The 15,877-nt window shown below is 46.1% G+C and overlaps 1 protein-coding gene across 8 annotated transcripts in view; it reads left to right on the top strand.

The window, feature by feature from the left end:
• LOC101953392 (zinc finger protein 436-like) overlaps positions 1–15,607 on the top strand; it is a 38,013-nt gene extending 22,406 nt beyond the window's left edge. For all 8 annotated transcript variants that reach the window (XM_065562334.1, XM_065562343.1, XM_065562344.1 and 5 more), the window contains 3 exons: positions 7,743–7,869; positions 8,590–8,703; positions 9,078–15,607. In XM_065562334.1, coding sequence (XP_065418406.1) covers positions 7,743–7,869; positions 8,590–8,703; positions 9,078–10,354 — 1,518 coding nt within the window. In that variant the 3' untranslated portion in view covers positions 10,355–15,607. The remainder of the gene's footprint in view (positions 1–7,742; positions 7,870–8,589; positions 8,704–9,077) is intronic.
• The last annotated feature ends 270 nt before the right edge of the window (positions 15,608–15,877 follow it).

Here is a 15,877-nt window from a genome sequence, read left to right as displayed (position 1 = left end):
GAGGAGGATTGCTGGGAAGGAAAAAGCCACAAAGAAAAGGTTAAAAAAATGACAGCCTTTTGCTTGGGCTGTCTACTGGGGTGGAATGGGAAGGTGTACGGAGCCTCCCCCCCCGCGTTCTTACACGTCTGGGTGAGGAGGATACGGAACATGGGGAGGGGGGAGGGTGGAACAGGGGCTGAAGCGGCAGTCTGTTTTCCAGCAGCCGTTCCTGAACCTCCACCAGACGCCGGAGCAGCCCCAGCGTTGCATCCTTCATCCTCTGGTCTTCCTGCCGCCATCTCTCATCTCGATCGTCTCTCCTCTCCTCACGTTGGTCCCTCCTCTCCTCACGTTGGTCCCTCCTCTCCTCACGATCACTGACTTCTTTCCTATACTTTGAAACTGTTTCCTTCCACTCATTCAGATGAGCTCTGTCACTCCTGCTGGATTGCATAATTTCAGAAAACATGTCCTCCCGCGTCGTCTTCTTACGACGCCTTATCTGTGATAACCTTCGGGATGGAGGAGGGAGGCTTGAGGAATTTGCAGCTGCTGTAGGGAGGGGAAAAAAGAGAGAATTGTTTTAAAAGCTACATTTTGCAGAACAATGCTTATACTCTTTCACGGTGACCAACACTGTTCACATTACATAGCACATGTGATTTCTGTGCAAGGTCGCATTTTGCCTCTTAATGCTGAGTGCCTGTGGCTTTGCTGCTAGAGATCACAGGTCTGGGCAACAGAATTCGGCTTGCATGCGGCCATGGTAAGCCATTGTTTTACAGCTTCTGCACCCTCCTTTCCCACATACCAAGCATAGCTTGTAGAGTGCTGCAGAAGCCTGGCCAATCTCAGCCAGTTGGGGGGGGGGCAGTGTGGTGGGGCTTGTCTGGGCCCCTTCAGGCAAGTAGAGTGCTGCGGTTTTTCTGTTAACATTCAGCAGCACCAGAAAACAAACTAACCACCCCCCCCCTCTCGCCATGAATTCTCTGGATGATCACGGTACCCTCCCCCCACCGCGTGGCTGGTATCAGGGAAGATCCCTGCAGGCACCAAACTACCCCCCCCCTCCGCCGACCCCCCCCCCCCCCTCGCCATGAATTCTCTGGGATGATCACGGTACCCTCCCCCCACCGCGTGGCTGGTAACAGGGAAGATCCCTGCTAGCCAAACGCGAAAAACTCAGGGCCAATTTCCCATCTGCGCTTGGCTAACTGCAGGGAAGGATTTATTTTCCGCCACAGGCAAACAGCCCAGTAGGAACGGCCACCTCTGTCCCCTTAATTAAGTTCCCGTATTTCAACCAGGTTACCAGGAGTGATATCACTCTCCTGAGGATTACACAACAAGATAAAGAACGGATGTTGCTTGAATGCCAGCAAACACCGGGACCATACGCTGCCAGGCTTTGTCAGGCAATGATACCAGATTACTTGCTGCAAGCATGGCGTGGTCAAGTGTCCTACCATGGAGGAGGGAATAAGGATGCACTGCCCAGAAACCTTCTGGCAAGGCTTTCAGAGTACCTCCAGGAGAGCTTCATGGAGATGTCCCTGGAGGATTTCCGCTCCATCCCCATACACGTTAACAGACTTTTCCAGTAGCTACAGACTTTTCCAGTAGCTGAACTGACCGCGAATGCAAAGTCAGACAAAGTAATCATTAAAAACCGTTTGCTTTTAAAACAAGTTTTATATTTTAAAAGGTAAACTCACCTGAGGTCCCTTCCATGGGGTCAGAGTCTTGGGTACTGGCTTGGGAGGGTACTTCAGTCAGGGTGATAAAAAGATCCTGGCTGTTGGGGAGAATGGAGTGCTGTGTGCTCTCTGCAAGCTCATCCTCCTCCTCCTCCTCCTCCTCCTCTACCCCATCGGCAGAATCCTCAGGCGTCGAGACTATCCCCGACCCAGAATCCACGAACAAAGGTGGGGTAGTGGTGGCAGCCCCCCCTAGAATTGCATGCAGCTCGGCGTAGTAGCGGCATGTCCGCGGCTCTGACCCGGAGCGACCGTTTGCCTCCTTTGTTTTTTGATAGGCTTGTCTGAGCTCCTTGACCTTCACGCGGCACTGCTCAGAGTCCCTATTGTGGCCTCTCTCCATCATGCCCTTGGAAATTTTTTCAAAAGTTTTTGCATTTCGTCTTTTTGAACGAAGTTCTGCAAGCACTGAATCCTCTCCCCATACAGCGATCAGATCCAGTACCTCCCTCACGGTCCATGCTGGTGCTCTTTTTCGATTATCAGCCTGCATGGTTACCTGTGCTGATGAGGTATCTGTGGTCACCTGTGCTCTCCACGCTGGGCAAACAGGAAATGAAGTTCAAATGTTCGCGGGGCTTTTCCTGTCTACCTGGCCAGTGCATCCGAGTTCGGATTGCTGTCCAGAGCGGTCACAATGATGCACTGTGGGATAGCTCCCGGAGGCCAATACCATCGAATTGCGGCCACACTAACCCTAATTCGAATTGCTAAAATCGATTTTGGCGCTACTCCGCTCGTTGGGGTGGAGTACAGAAATCGATTTAAAGGGCCCTTTACATCGAATTAAATGGCGTCGTTGTGTGGACGGTTACAGGGTTAATTCGAATTAAAGCTGATAAATCCGAATTAAAGTCGTAGTGTAGACCAGGCCACAGCTTCCTCTTCCTGTTTCCTCCTCTCCTCTGGCTCTTTCTAGAGCCCTCTATCATGCCCTGTTGTGAGGCTGTTAATGAGGCACAGGCGGGCTGGACCTGTTCTTTCTTAAAGGGCCCAGTCCACCTTGTGACAGCCGCCCTATTCCTTCTCTTCCCTCCCCCCATTCCCCAATCCTTGCTTAAGGCCAATAGACTCTGTGGGCCCCTTATTATAGTCAATAAACCCACCACCTTTGTCTCACTGTTGCAGGGGTGTGCACAGGAATAAATTTTGGCCGCTTTTGGAGGGGCACTTTCTGTGCCTGCCCCCCATGGCCGGAGGAGCTGGCTCTCCCCTTTGTAGCCCCAGCGTTGGAGGACCTGGGGCTCCCAGCCACAGCCCTGGGGCCAGAGGAGCTCGCTCTTCCCAGGCAGCTGGAGGAGTTGGATCTCGCCCCAGAGCCGGAGGAGCTGTCGTTTCCCGCCCCGCCCTATGGCCAGAGGAGCTCACTCTTCCTGCCCTGGCCCTGGAGGAGTTCTGTGCCCACAGTGATTGGGGGGGCCCGTGCCCCTGCTTGCACCCCATTGCGCGTGCCCCTGCACTGTTGACAGTGTTAGTAATTAAATACTGTTCCAGCTCTCCAGAGGACGAGCCCTCTGCTGAGCTATCAAACAAGTCCGTTTTTCCCAGCCAGAGATTATTTTTTTTAACCCTTTATTTGTCCCCATTCAATGAGCAGTTTACTGACAGTCCCACTGGCTACAGGCAGCAGTTTCCTTTGAGTTCCATTTCCACTGGGCATCTGCAGTCACTGTCTATTCCACTGTGTTTCTGGATTCAGATCCCATCCCCGTTACCAGTTGGGTCTTTTGCTCTTCAAACAACACAAAGAACTTGGAGAAAGCACACAGGCAGAGTTGGGTTTCAAATAGCCATATTTACTAAATACCCACCGACACTCAAGGCCTAACTACACACACTGCTGCACTGATTTCTTGAGGTTTCTAAAACTAGCACCCAGTGAGCGCTACTAGAGAGCTCACAAATTATTTAAAGAGATACTAACCTACCCTTATACACTACACCATCTTTAATTTGGGCCCTGAATTTGTGGGACAGGCCCAGTGTAAATTACTATACTTGAGAAAGCAAATGCCTAAAAATGTTGATATCCAAAGTCTACAGCCAGAATGCAGAACTCAGAAGCCGTGAGTCACTCCGGAAAGTCAGGAGATGGGCATAGATTCATAGGAAGTCAGAATGGACCATTGTGATCAGTTAGTCTGATGTCCTGTATAACACAGGATTTAGGACTCCCCTGAATTAGTTCCTGTTTGAACTAGAGCATATCTTTTAAAAAAACATCCAAACTGAATTGGAAAAAAAAAAATGCCACTAATGGAAAATCCATGCTAAGTTTTTCCAGCGGTTAATCACTCTCAGTGTTAAAAAGTTTGTGCCTTATTTCGGATCTGAATTTATCGACATTCAACTTCCAGCTATTGGATCTTGTTATATATTTATCTGCTAGATTGAAGAGCCCATTATCAAATTTCTGTTCCCTGTGTAGATACTTATAAACTGTGATTAAGTCACCCCTTAACCTTCTCTTTGTTAAGCTAAATAGACTGCGCTCCTGGAGTCTTTCACTACAAGGCATGTTTTCCAATGTTTTAATCATTCTTGTGGCTCCTCTCTGAATCCTTTCCAATTTTTCAACACCCTTCTTGAATTGTGGGTACCAGAACTGGCCACAGTATTCAAGTAGCTGTCGCAGAACTAGTATAACCTTTCTACTCCTACTCGACATTCCCATGTTTATTCATCCAAGGTTTACATTAGCCCTTTTGGCCGTACCATCATTCTGGGAGCTCATATTCAGCTGATTATCCACCATAACCTGCAAGTCTTATTCACTGCTTCCCAGGATAGAATCCCCCATTCTGTGTCTATGGCCTGCATTCTTTCTTCCTAATTGTATGATTTTATGTTTGGCCATATTGAAATGCAAATTCTTTACTGACACCCAACTTACTAAATGATCCAGATCGCTCTATAAGGGTGATCTGTCCTCTTCATTATTTACCAGATCTCCAATCTTTGTGTCATCTGCAAACTTTATCAGCGATGAGCTTGTTTTTTCTTCCAGGTGACTGATAAAAATGTTAAATAGCAACAGGGCCATAAACCAATTCCTGTGGGACCCCGCTGGATACACACCCACTTGATGACGATTCCCTGGTTACAGTTACAGTTTGAGACCCGCCAGTTTTTAATCTATTTAATTTCTGCCATTTTAATTTGATATTATTTTAGTTTTTTAACTCAACTAATGTTGTGCAGTACCAGTCAAACACCTTTCAAAATGCTAAGTATGATCAGCACTATTACCTTTATCAGCCAAACTTGTCATCTCAAAAAAGGTACAAAGTTAGTCTTCCAAAAATTCATCTTGATTTGCTTTAATTACATAACCTTCCTTTAATTCTTTAGTAATCGAGTCCCACATCAGCTGCTCCATTCTCTTGTCCAGGATTGATGTCATGCTGACAGGCCTATAATTACTCAGGTCACCCTGTTTACCCTTTTTAAAAATTGGCACAACGTTAGCTTTCCTCTAGTCTTTTGGAATTTCCTCGGTATTCCCAGATTTATTGAAAATCAACATTAACTACTCTTCAGCTACTCCTTAGCCAGCTCTTCTAAAACTCTTGGATGCAAGTTCGCTGGATCTGCTAATTTAAAAATGTTTAACATCAGTAGCTTCCAGATATACTAGTGAAATGGAAGGAGTTATCATCATATGATGAGACTATATTATTTAATTTTTTTAACATTCCAATCATGCCGATCTTCCCACCAAGTTTCAGTAATAACAAGTAGGTTGAATTTTTTCTCATTAACAAGCAATTCCAATTTCTTTTGTTTTTTACCCAGGCTTCTAATGTGTAGACAATTAAAGAATTTCTTCTCTTTGTGACTCTTTGTGACGTCTTGATCATTTGGTCTGAGTACTCATTTGTTCCCTCATTTGTTTTCTCCTTTTGTTTTTAGTTTAATGTCCTCTTGACTACTCTAGCCAGCTTTTCCCCTAGCAGATTGGTTTCCCTTCAACAGATATGGAGGCCATCCAACCTGTACAGCCCTCTCTTCCCCCTAGAAGATGGTCCAATATTTCATAAAACCAAAACCCTCCACTACTTACCTAGCCGGTGGTTCGCTTCCAGAACCTTCTGCCTTCCTTCGCTCCCAGAACAAGAAGCATCTGAGACTATCACTTTCACGTTCCTTTCCTTTATCACCCTTCCAATTTCTCTGAAATTGCCCCATGACACAGTGTTATTAATGTTAATACGGACCATCACCACTGGATCTTTGCCCACTGACTCCAGAAGCCCTATCCAATCTCAGAGTGACTCCTCATGTCTGGGCTCCGTCCTGTTGTCTGCCTGTCCCTGGCAGAATGTTCTTTCCATTCTTCTTAGCACAGAATCCCCAACAAGGATCGTCTGCCTTCCTTGCATGGGTGGAGATCTCTTTGTAGGCATGCTTGATTGTCTTGTGGGTTGGGCAGGCATCCTCAGGTATGTCCTGTACAGGTCTCCATTCTATTTGGTTAACTAGATACTGCAGTTTCCACACTGAGAACATAACAATGGGATACTTCTAGCTGTGTGGAGTTCCTTCTGGTCCTCTTCCCTCTGGTGTTCACGGTTTGCCAATCCTCAAATGCCTCCAGCTGCGGAGAATGTCACCTGGTCCTCCCGCCTCAGTGATTACAAATTGCCATGGCTCCTCTCCCTGGTTCTGTGGTGGCCAGTTCCATTCTTGAATCTGGGGTGCTGATGCTTCCTGAATTTGGTTGCAAGAACTCCTCAGCATCTCTGTATCTGTACTTGTCCTGTCAAACCACTAATCTTTCTTCCAGCATAGCCACCAACTTGCACTTCATCCAGAGGAAGTTTGATCTGACCTCCTTCAGGAAAGAAAATGTGGCACGTCTGTTGCAGGTCACAACCACTGTTCCATTGCTGGCCATGTAAAACTGTACCTAGAAGAAACCTCTCACACTCCCTCCAAAAGTCCCCTGTTTGCCTCTCCAGTTCACCTTAAAAAACACTAGTATAAAAAAATAATAAATTTTGCAGCAATTTTATTTGCTTTCTGGGTTTTCAGTGTTGGGGCAAGGCTCCTCCCTCCCACCACCAGGGGCTAAGCTGCCTGGCCCCCAGTGTTTGTGTATTGCATTGCAGCCACAAAACTCTACCTGCAACAGTACATGTGCAAAAATTAAACCTCCCTGCCGCTGCTCACAGGGGGACACCAACTACTGACCCTCCCCTACTGCTGGGAAGGGGGAGCTGCCCTTCTGGCCCTCTTCACCCCCTTCCCTTCCCATTACTTTGTCTCCACTCTGCCCCAACCAATGTCTTCCCGCACTGTCTCCAGTCTCTTCCCCACCTGCCCTATATTCATCTATCTTTCCCTTTGCAGTCTCCTGTTTCTCACACCTGCAACCCATATGCCCCTGCAGCTCCTCAGCCTCTCTGGCCCCACAAATCCCCTTGAATCCCCCTCAGCTTCCTTCTGACCCCCACACATTTCCATTTATCTTCATAGTTTCCTGTCCAGACTCCTAACCACAGAGTCACAGCCGTGCCTGAGGAGAGCAGGGCTTGAGTCTAATTGTTTTCAATGTGAATTGGTGGCTGTCTTTACCAAGGGCAGCCTCACTCTCTCTTCCGCATGCCAAAACTGCAGGGAATTGGTGGCCATCTTGAATCAGGGTAGTTTGACTCCAGCCCCCTCCCCTACAAAGTAATGGGACCATGTTGAACAAGGGTTCAAACATGTGTGAGTTCTGTACCAGGAATCATGAGATTCCTAGGAGAGCATGGGAATGTCCAAAACTTCCAACTAAATATTGTGAGACTCATGATAAAATCACCAGAGTTGGAAGCTCTGGGCATCATGGTTTCACCACAGAAACTGTGTTTTTAATGACAGCTTTGAGAAATTTCCCCTTCCCCAGGGCAGTTCCATGCTCTCTGTGGGGAGGGGGATTTTCCAGCCCTACCCACAACTGAGCTGGTGGGATTATGCTTGGGGGAACAGGTCCTGAGTAGAGGACTCTGGCTGTTTCAGGGGCCGGTGACCTTCGAGGAGGTGGCTGTGTATTTCACCAAGGAGGAGTGGGCTCTGCTGGACCCCAGTCAGAGAGCCCTCTACAGGGACATCATGCAGGAGAACTATGAGACTGTGATATCTCTAGGTAAGGATTCCTGTCTCCTTGGTTATTAGAAGCTGGGGAGTCTCTGAAGATTCTGGGTTGGGTTCTGCTCAGGGTTCTTCCCTGGTCCCTTAGATTTCAGGAGGATCAGCCCCATTGTCCCCAGAACCCATGGGGAAGCATCTGCATCCTCTATGACCCCTCCTATGGGAGAGGAGATATGGAGACACAGTAGAGTGCTAATACATCCCCATCCCCAGCATGTCCAAGAGAGAGGATGGGTGGTATGTTCCTATCTGTGTTTTTAAATATGAGCACACACTGGTACGCAGAAAGATGTTGTGTGTCCCTCCCTTCCCAGGACTGGCTCTATACCCGGAAAGGTCTCTGGTCTCACCAGGGTTACAAAAGGGTTAGAGGTTGCACAACTGTGCTTTGCCAGAGTCATATAATCCCCAGGGGGTGGAAATCCTTGAATTTCCTGCAGGAGGAACTGCAGGTCTCCCAGGAACCATCTGACCATCCCAAAGGATCTCCAGGAACATTTTTCCATGTTTTGAATTTATACAAGGACACCTACCCAACCCATCTCTGGGTCAGAATAACTGTAAAATTCTTAAAAAGAACAGGAGTACTTGTGGCACCTTAGAGACTAACAAATTTATTGTAGCATAAGCTTCCGTGGGCTACAGCTCACTTCATCGGATGCATGTCTGAAACTGTAAAATTCTTCTCTCTTCTGTTTTCTTTTCCCTGGAGCAGGTTTTCGCATTCCCAAACCGGATGTGATCTCCCAGCTGGAACGGGGGAAAGAGCCATGGGTCCTGGATCTCCAGGGCTCTAAGGAAAAAGAGATCCTGAAAAACATCCACATAGGTGAGGAATTGGTTAAATGGATGCAGAAACCACCCGCCATTGATGTCAACAGCTGGGATTCCCACAAAGGCCCCACGAGCTACCCCAGTTCTGCCCCATCTCACCCAGGTCAGGATTGTTCCCACGAGGTGTCATGTGATTCATGGCTTCCCGCCCGCCCTGCCTGATACCTGACTGTAGCTCCCTTCACCTGGAGTTATTGGATGGATGTGGAGGCAGAATTGGTTTTGGAGGAGGGGACATTCAGCTCCTGCTTTTTTCAATCTTCCCAGCAGTTATTTTGGTTTGCTCCCCACTTTGCACTCTCCTTTCTGAGGTTCCCTTTCATCCAAGATCAAGTTGATATTCATGTCTGAATTTTCCCTCTGTCCCAGGAGGTGGTGGGACGGTGACTGAGAAGGAGGCGGAGAATTCTCAGCAGGAAGGTCTCGAGCAAGTGGAACTGCATGGGATGCGATCAGGAAGAGCTGAAGGGAACAGTCCCTGCTCAGGACTCCAGGAAGCAACCTGCAAGAGTCAGCTCAGGCCAGAGAAGCAGCTGGGAAACCACCGAGGGAAGACACGGGGTAAATCCACTCACCGTGGAGGAGTTTTGAAAGACCTTCCCAAAGACATGATCCAGCCAGGAATCTGCACTAAAGAAAAAACGTATGATTGTGCTGAGTGTGGGAAAAGCTTCAGTTGGAGATCACATCTTATTGTACATCAGAGAAACCACACGGGGGAGAGACCCTATAACTGCCCCGAGTGCGGGAAAAGCTTCAGTCGGAGCTCTACCCTGATTATACATCAGAGAGTCCACACGGGAGAAAAACCCTACGAGTGTCATGACTGTGGGAAGAGCTTCAAGCGCAGCTCAGAACTTCTGTCACATCGACGAACCCACACGGGAGAGAAACCCCATAACTGCCCCGACTGTGGGAAAACCTTCAGTGATGGCTCAAACCTCATTAAGCATCAGAGAATCCACACGGGACAGAAACTCTATAACTGCCCTGAGTGCGGGAAGAGCTTCAGTCGGCGTTCACACCTTATCACTCATCAGAGAATCCACACGGGAGAGCGGCCCTTCTACTGCCCTGAGTGTGGGAAGGGGTTCAATCGGAAGGCTCATGTCATTACACACCAGAAAACCCACACGGGAGAGAGACCCTTTAGATGTCCTGAGTGCGGGAAAAGCTTCATTCGGAGCTCAGACCTCACTATACATAAAAGAATCCACACAGGAGAGACACCCTATAAATGTTCCGTCTGTGGGAAAAGTTTCAAGCAGAGCTCAGAACTTATTTCACATCAGAGAATCCACACAGGAGAGAGACCTTATAACTGCCCCGACTGCAAGAAAAGCTTCAGTAATAGCTCTGACCTTATTGTGCATCGGAGAATCCACACAGGAGAGAAGCCCTATAAATGCTCAGATTGCGGGAAAAGCTTTGGTCACAGCTCGGCCTTTATTAGACACAGGAGAATCCACACTGGCCTGAGGCCCTATAACTGCCCCGAGTGCAGGAAAAGTTTTGCTCAGAAATGGCACCTTATTAGACACCAGAGAATGCACAATGGAGAGACACCCTATAAATGTTCTGTCTGTGGGAAAAGCTACAAGGCAAAGGTCTCCCTCATGTCCCACCAGAAACTCCACACAGGATAGAAGGCAGTGGGAGCTCTCCCTGTGGGGCAATGGGTCGGTGCTCCCCTGAAGCAAAATGTAAACCTGCTGCAATTGAGGATGGGCTGAGTGCGGGCAGCAGGCAGGTGGATGGTTTGGATTTCAGTGAGGGCGGCTGGTGGGGCCAGAGGAGGGGGAAATGCTGGGCATTGGGGAGATGAGTCATTTCAGGGTCTGGGGGAGCAGGCGATGGAATTAGTGGGGAGACATTTGTGCAAGTTCCAATTTAGCAGGGAGGTAAAAATTTCCCGTTGCCATCCAGTCATCCTTGCAGCTCCTAAGGCCTTGAGAACAGATGCGCTGGGATGTTCTGTAGGGCAGCACCAAGTAGCCGTATGGGGCTGTAGTTATAAGGCAGCCGAGAGCTACTGCTCTGAAGTAACAGGATTTCAGAGCAAGTCTCGGTGTATTGAACATCCCTGTAGACGTTGGGGGGAAGGAGGGGAGAGAGATGCACTGGACATTGGGGAATCCAGGGGGGAGATTCCCCAGAGAGGTTTGATTGCCCTGTGAGAGCTGGGGACTTGGGACATAGCACTCCTGGGTTTGGCTCCTGGCTCTGAGAAGAGAGTGTGGTCAGGTGGCTAGAGCAGGGTGAAGGAAGTGGGAGTTAGGACTTCTCGGTTCAGTAGCCAACTCTCTTTGTGTGACCCCGTATCAGTCGCTTCCCCCCTCTGTGGTGCCGTTCCTCCGTCTCTGCCCTGGGGATAGTAATAGTCGTCCACCTCCCTGGAGAGTTGTGGGGTGTCACTAATCACTGTGTGTTCGAGTCTAAGGCCACAAGGGACCACTGTGTTCCCCTAGCCTGACCTCATGCATAGCGCAGGCCATAGGCCTTCTGTGAATTAATTCCTGTTTGAACCAGAGCAGAACTTTTTTTAAAAAACATCCAGTCTTGATTTAACAATTGCCACTGATGGAGAATCCACCACAACCCTTGGTAAGTTGTCCCACCGTTGAAAAGTTTGTGCAGTATTTCTAGGCTGAATTTGTCCAGCTTTAAATTCCAGCCATTGGCTCTTGTTAGATCTTTGTCTGCTAGACTGAAGAGCCAATTGTCAAATATTTGTTACCAAGATACTTACTTAGAGACTGTGATCAAGTCACCTCCTAATCTTCTCTTTGCTAAAGTAAATAGATCAAGGTCCTGGAGTCTTTCACTATAAGGCATGTTTCCCAAGGCTTTAATCATTCTTGTGGATCCTCTCTGAACCATCTCCAGTTTATCAACAACCTTCTTGAATTGTGGACACCAGAACTCGACACAGTATTCAAGTAGCTGTCACACCATTGCCAAATATGGAGGGTAATAAAACCTCTCTACTCCTACTCAATATTTCCCTGTTTAGACATCCAAGGAGCACATTTGCCCTTTGGGCTATTGGCAGCTCACGTTCAGCTGATTATCTATCATGACCCCCAAGTCTTTTTCGGAATCACTGCTTCCCAGGATACCGTCCTTCATCCCTGTAACTAAGGCCTGCATTTTTTGTTCCTAATTATGTTAGTTTATATTTGGCCATACTGAAATGCGTATGGTTTGCTGGCACCCAACTTTATAACAGTCCCCAATCTGTGTGTCACCTGCAAACTTTATCAGTGATGATTTTATGTTTTCCTCTAGGTTACTGATGAAAAGGTTAAAAAGGATACCACAAAAAACTGATCCCTGCAGGACCCCCTGAGAAACACCCACTTGATGATTCCCAGTTTATAATTATATTTTGCGACCTGTCAGTTAATCAGTTTTAAATCCATTCATGTGTGCCATGTTGATTTAAACCCATTTAATGTGAGCCATGTATCAGTCTAGTTTTTTAATCAAAGTATCATTCAGTACCAAGTCGAATGTCTTACAGAAGTCTAAGTATATTCAATTAGTACTATTACCTTTATCAACCAGACTTGTAATTTCATTAAAAATAAATCAAGCTAGTTTGACAGGATCTGTCTTCTATAAACCCATGTTAATGGGGATTCATTATATTACCCTCCTTTAATTCTTTATTAATCAAGTCCCATATCAGCTACTCCATTAATTTTCCCAGGATCTGTAAGGCTGGCAGTCCTACTATTGCCTAAGTCATCCCATTAACCTTCAAAGCACAACATTAGGTTTCTTACAGTCTTTTGGAACTTCCTCAGTGTTTCAAGAGTTACTTTAAAATCAACATTAATGGTCTAGAGAGTTCCTCAGCTAATTCTTTTAAAACTCTTGGATGCAAGTTATCTGGACATGCAGATGTAAAACTGCTTAACTTTAGTAGCTGCCATTTAATATCCGCACAAGATACAATTGGAATGGAAAGAGTTTAGGCTTGAAATTAGACGAAGGTTTCTGACCGTCAGAGGGGTGAAATATTGGAACGGCCTTCCGAGGGAAACGGTGGGGGCGAGGGACCTGTCTGGTTTTAAGATTAAGTTAGACAAGTTTATGGAGGGAATGGTTTAATGGTAAAACATATTAGCTGAGGAATACCGAGCAATGGTAGGTAAATAGTATAATGGCTAACAAGGGTCAGGCTGGAGACTCTTGCCTACATGCTCGGGGTCTTACTGATCGCCATATTTGGGGTCGGGAAGGAATTTTCCTCCAGGGTAGATTGGCTGAGGCCCTGGAGGTTTTTCGCCTTCCTCCGCAGCATGGGGCAGGGATCTCTAGCAGGAGGGTTCTCTGCCAATTGAAGTCACTAAAACAGGATTTGGGGACTTCATCAGCAGAGTCAAGGAAAGGGTAGGGACGGTTTTGTGGCCTGCAGCATGCAGGGGGTCAGACCAGATGATCATAATGGTCCCTTCTGACCTTAAAGTCTATGAGTCTATGAGTGTTGCCGTCATACGATATAACTACATCATCTATTTCATTTTTGTTCCCACATACAGAACGGAAATTATTGAATACATCTGCTTTTCTGCATTATTATTGATAATACTGCTATTTCCATCTAGTCAGGAACTAGTACTATTGTTAAGACTCTTAGTTCTTAATATACTTAAAAAAACCTCTTTCTTATTGTCCTTAATTTGTTTGGCCATGGAGTTCTGCTTGTGTCTTTTTGATTCCCTTCTCAATTTTCAACAATTTCTAGCTTCTGATTTATGTTCATTATTATTAACTTTCCATTTCTTCCATTTGTTAATATATTGTTTTCTTATTTTTATAGCTGTCTTCACTTCTCCTCGAAGCCAAGTTGTTGCTTTTTAACCAGTTGTTGAATTTTGGACATCTAGTAAAGTATTCTTATTCCTGGTTACCATTTACATTTTTCTGTTTAAATTCTTCCTCGCAGCTGATTTATCTCATCATTGTTTTCAGCTTTGTGAAATTTGTCCTTTCAAAACATCAAATATATACAGTATTGGTTGGGACTTATGATGTTTGCATGTAACACATGTGATTGAGTCATGATCACTTGTGCCTAAGCTATCACAAATTTTTAGTTCTGTGATCAATTCCTCCTTGTATGTCATGACAAGATCTAATATAGAATTCCCCTGTGTTGGATGCAAAACTTTGAGTTAGGAAGTTGTCATTTATAATATTTAGACACTCCAAGGATGTTTTATTAGTGGCTGCATGAGACCTCCCACATATGTCACTCAGACTGAAGTCTCCCGATCATGTAGCTTTTTCCATACACATATTAAAGGTAGATACTTAAGGAGTCAGTCATCCTGTTGTTCCCTAGTGTGATTTGGTGGTCTGTAGCAGACACCAACTAGTACCCCAGCTTGTGCTTTATCTGTTAGTACCTTGATCCATAAGCATTCAAGATCATTTTATTCCTAGTTACCAGTAACTTAGAAACAAGTAATGCTATTTTGACAGAGTGCCACTCCCCCTTCCTTTTGTCCACTTGATCTTTCCTGACTAGGTGAAAACCATTGATTTTAGCATTCCATTCATGTGCATCATCCCATCAGATTTCACTAATAGCAACACAGTATCAAGTGTCTCATGACAATAATATAAAATGGGAAGTGACTGCGTAGGCAGAAGTACTGCGGAAAGAGATCTGTGGGTCATAGTGGAGCACAAGCTAAATATGAGTCAACAGTGTAACACTGTTGCAAAAAAAGTGAACATCCTTCTGGGATGTATTAGCAGGAGTGTTGTAAGCAAGACACAAGAAGTAATTCTTCCACTGTACTCCATGCTGATTAGGCCTCAACTGGAGTATTGTGTACAGTTTTGGGCACCACGTTTCAGGAAGGATGTGGACAAATTGGAGAGATTCCAGAGAAAAGTGATAAAAATGATGAAAGGTCTAGAAAACGTGGCCTATGAGGGAAGACTGAAAAAACTGGGTTTGTTTAGTCTGGAAAAGCGAAGACTGAGAGGGGACATGATAACAGTTTTCAAATACGTAAAAGGTTACAAGGAGGAGGAAGAAGAAAACATTTCTAAACCTCTGAGGATAGGACAAGAAGCAATGGGCTTAAATTGCAGCAAGGGAGGTTTAGGTTGGACATTAGGAAAAACTTCCTAACTGTCAGGGTGATTAAGCACTGGAATAAATTGCCTAGGGAGGTTGTGAAATCTCCATCATTGGAGATTTTTAAGAGCAAGTTAGACAAACACCTGCCAGGAATGGTCTAGATAATACTTAGTCCTGCCTTGAGTGCAGGAGACTGGACTAGATGACCTCTCGAGGTCCCTTTCAGTTCTGTGATTCTATGAATATTGTCAAGTATCAGAGGGGTAGCGTGTTAGTCTGGATCTGTAAAAAGCAACAGAGAGTCCTATGGCACCTTTAAGACTAACAGATGTATTGGAGCATAAGCTTTCATGGGTGAATACCCACTTCGTCAGATGCACGTATTCACTCACGAAAGCTTATGCTCCAATACATCTGTTAGTCTTAAAGGTGCCACAGGACTCTGTTACTTTTTATGAATATTGGCATCTTTAGTTAGAAAGTTTCTTTATTATTACTGTATTTTATTATTCTGCCACTGTCTCATTCTTCCCTAGCTCTCTCTGTCAGGGGAGTGTTTTACTGAGCTGAAGGGTTTTAGCTGGATTCCCTTGTCCCTGATTTCAAGCAGAGACTCAGAACACATTATGATTATTCCTGAAATGACTGCCCTGGGAGGGAATTCACCTTGCCTCTGGATGGTGGGGGTGAGGTCTTGTGTTTCTGGACATTTAGATTTTGATTGAGTCTTTATTTCACACTGAAGTTTTTTCAACATTGGTTTCTGCTTTTCTGAATAAAAGATTTGTTGCAAACCCTTCATCTCCCTGGGCATCCTGGGGAATTTCCTCAGTTCTGGAGCTTAGCACAAGACTGGATACACAGACACCTCCAGAGGGGTAGCAGCTTGTCTCCTCACCAGCAGCATCTCCAGTGTCTATTCTCTCTTTCAGCTCAGTGAGGAATCCAGTTCCTCCTGGGCAGAATCTTGACAATTCCCCGAGGACACAGAGCAGCTAAAGGGCTCTCAAACATCCTGGCTGGACTCCATCCTAGGCGTTTGCTTCCCACCAGGTGTCTGGCTCCT

The sequence above is a fragment of the Chrysemys picta genome, chromosome 12 (genome assembly GCF_011386835.1).
Source record: "Chrysemys picta bellii isolate R12L10 chromosome 12, ASM1138683v2, whole genome shotgun sequence".
NCBI lineage: Eukaryota > Metazoa > Chordata > Testudines > Emydidae > Chrysemys > Chrysemys picta.
The sequence above is the reverse complement of the archived record's forward strand: the minus strand, read 5'-3'. Positions and strand labels throughout refer to the sequence as shown.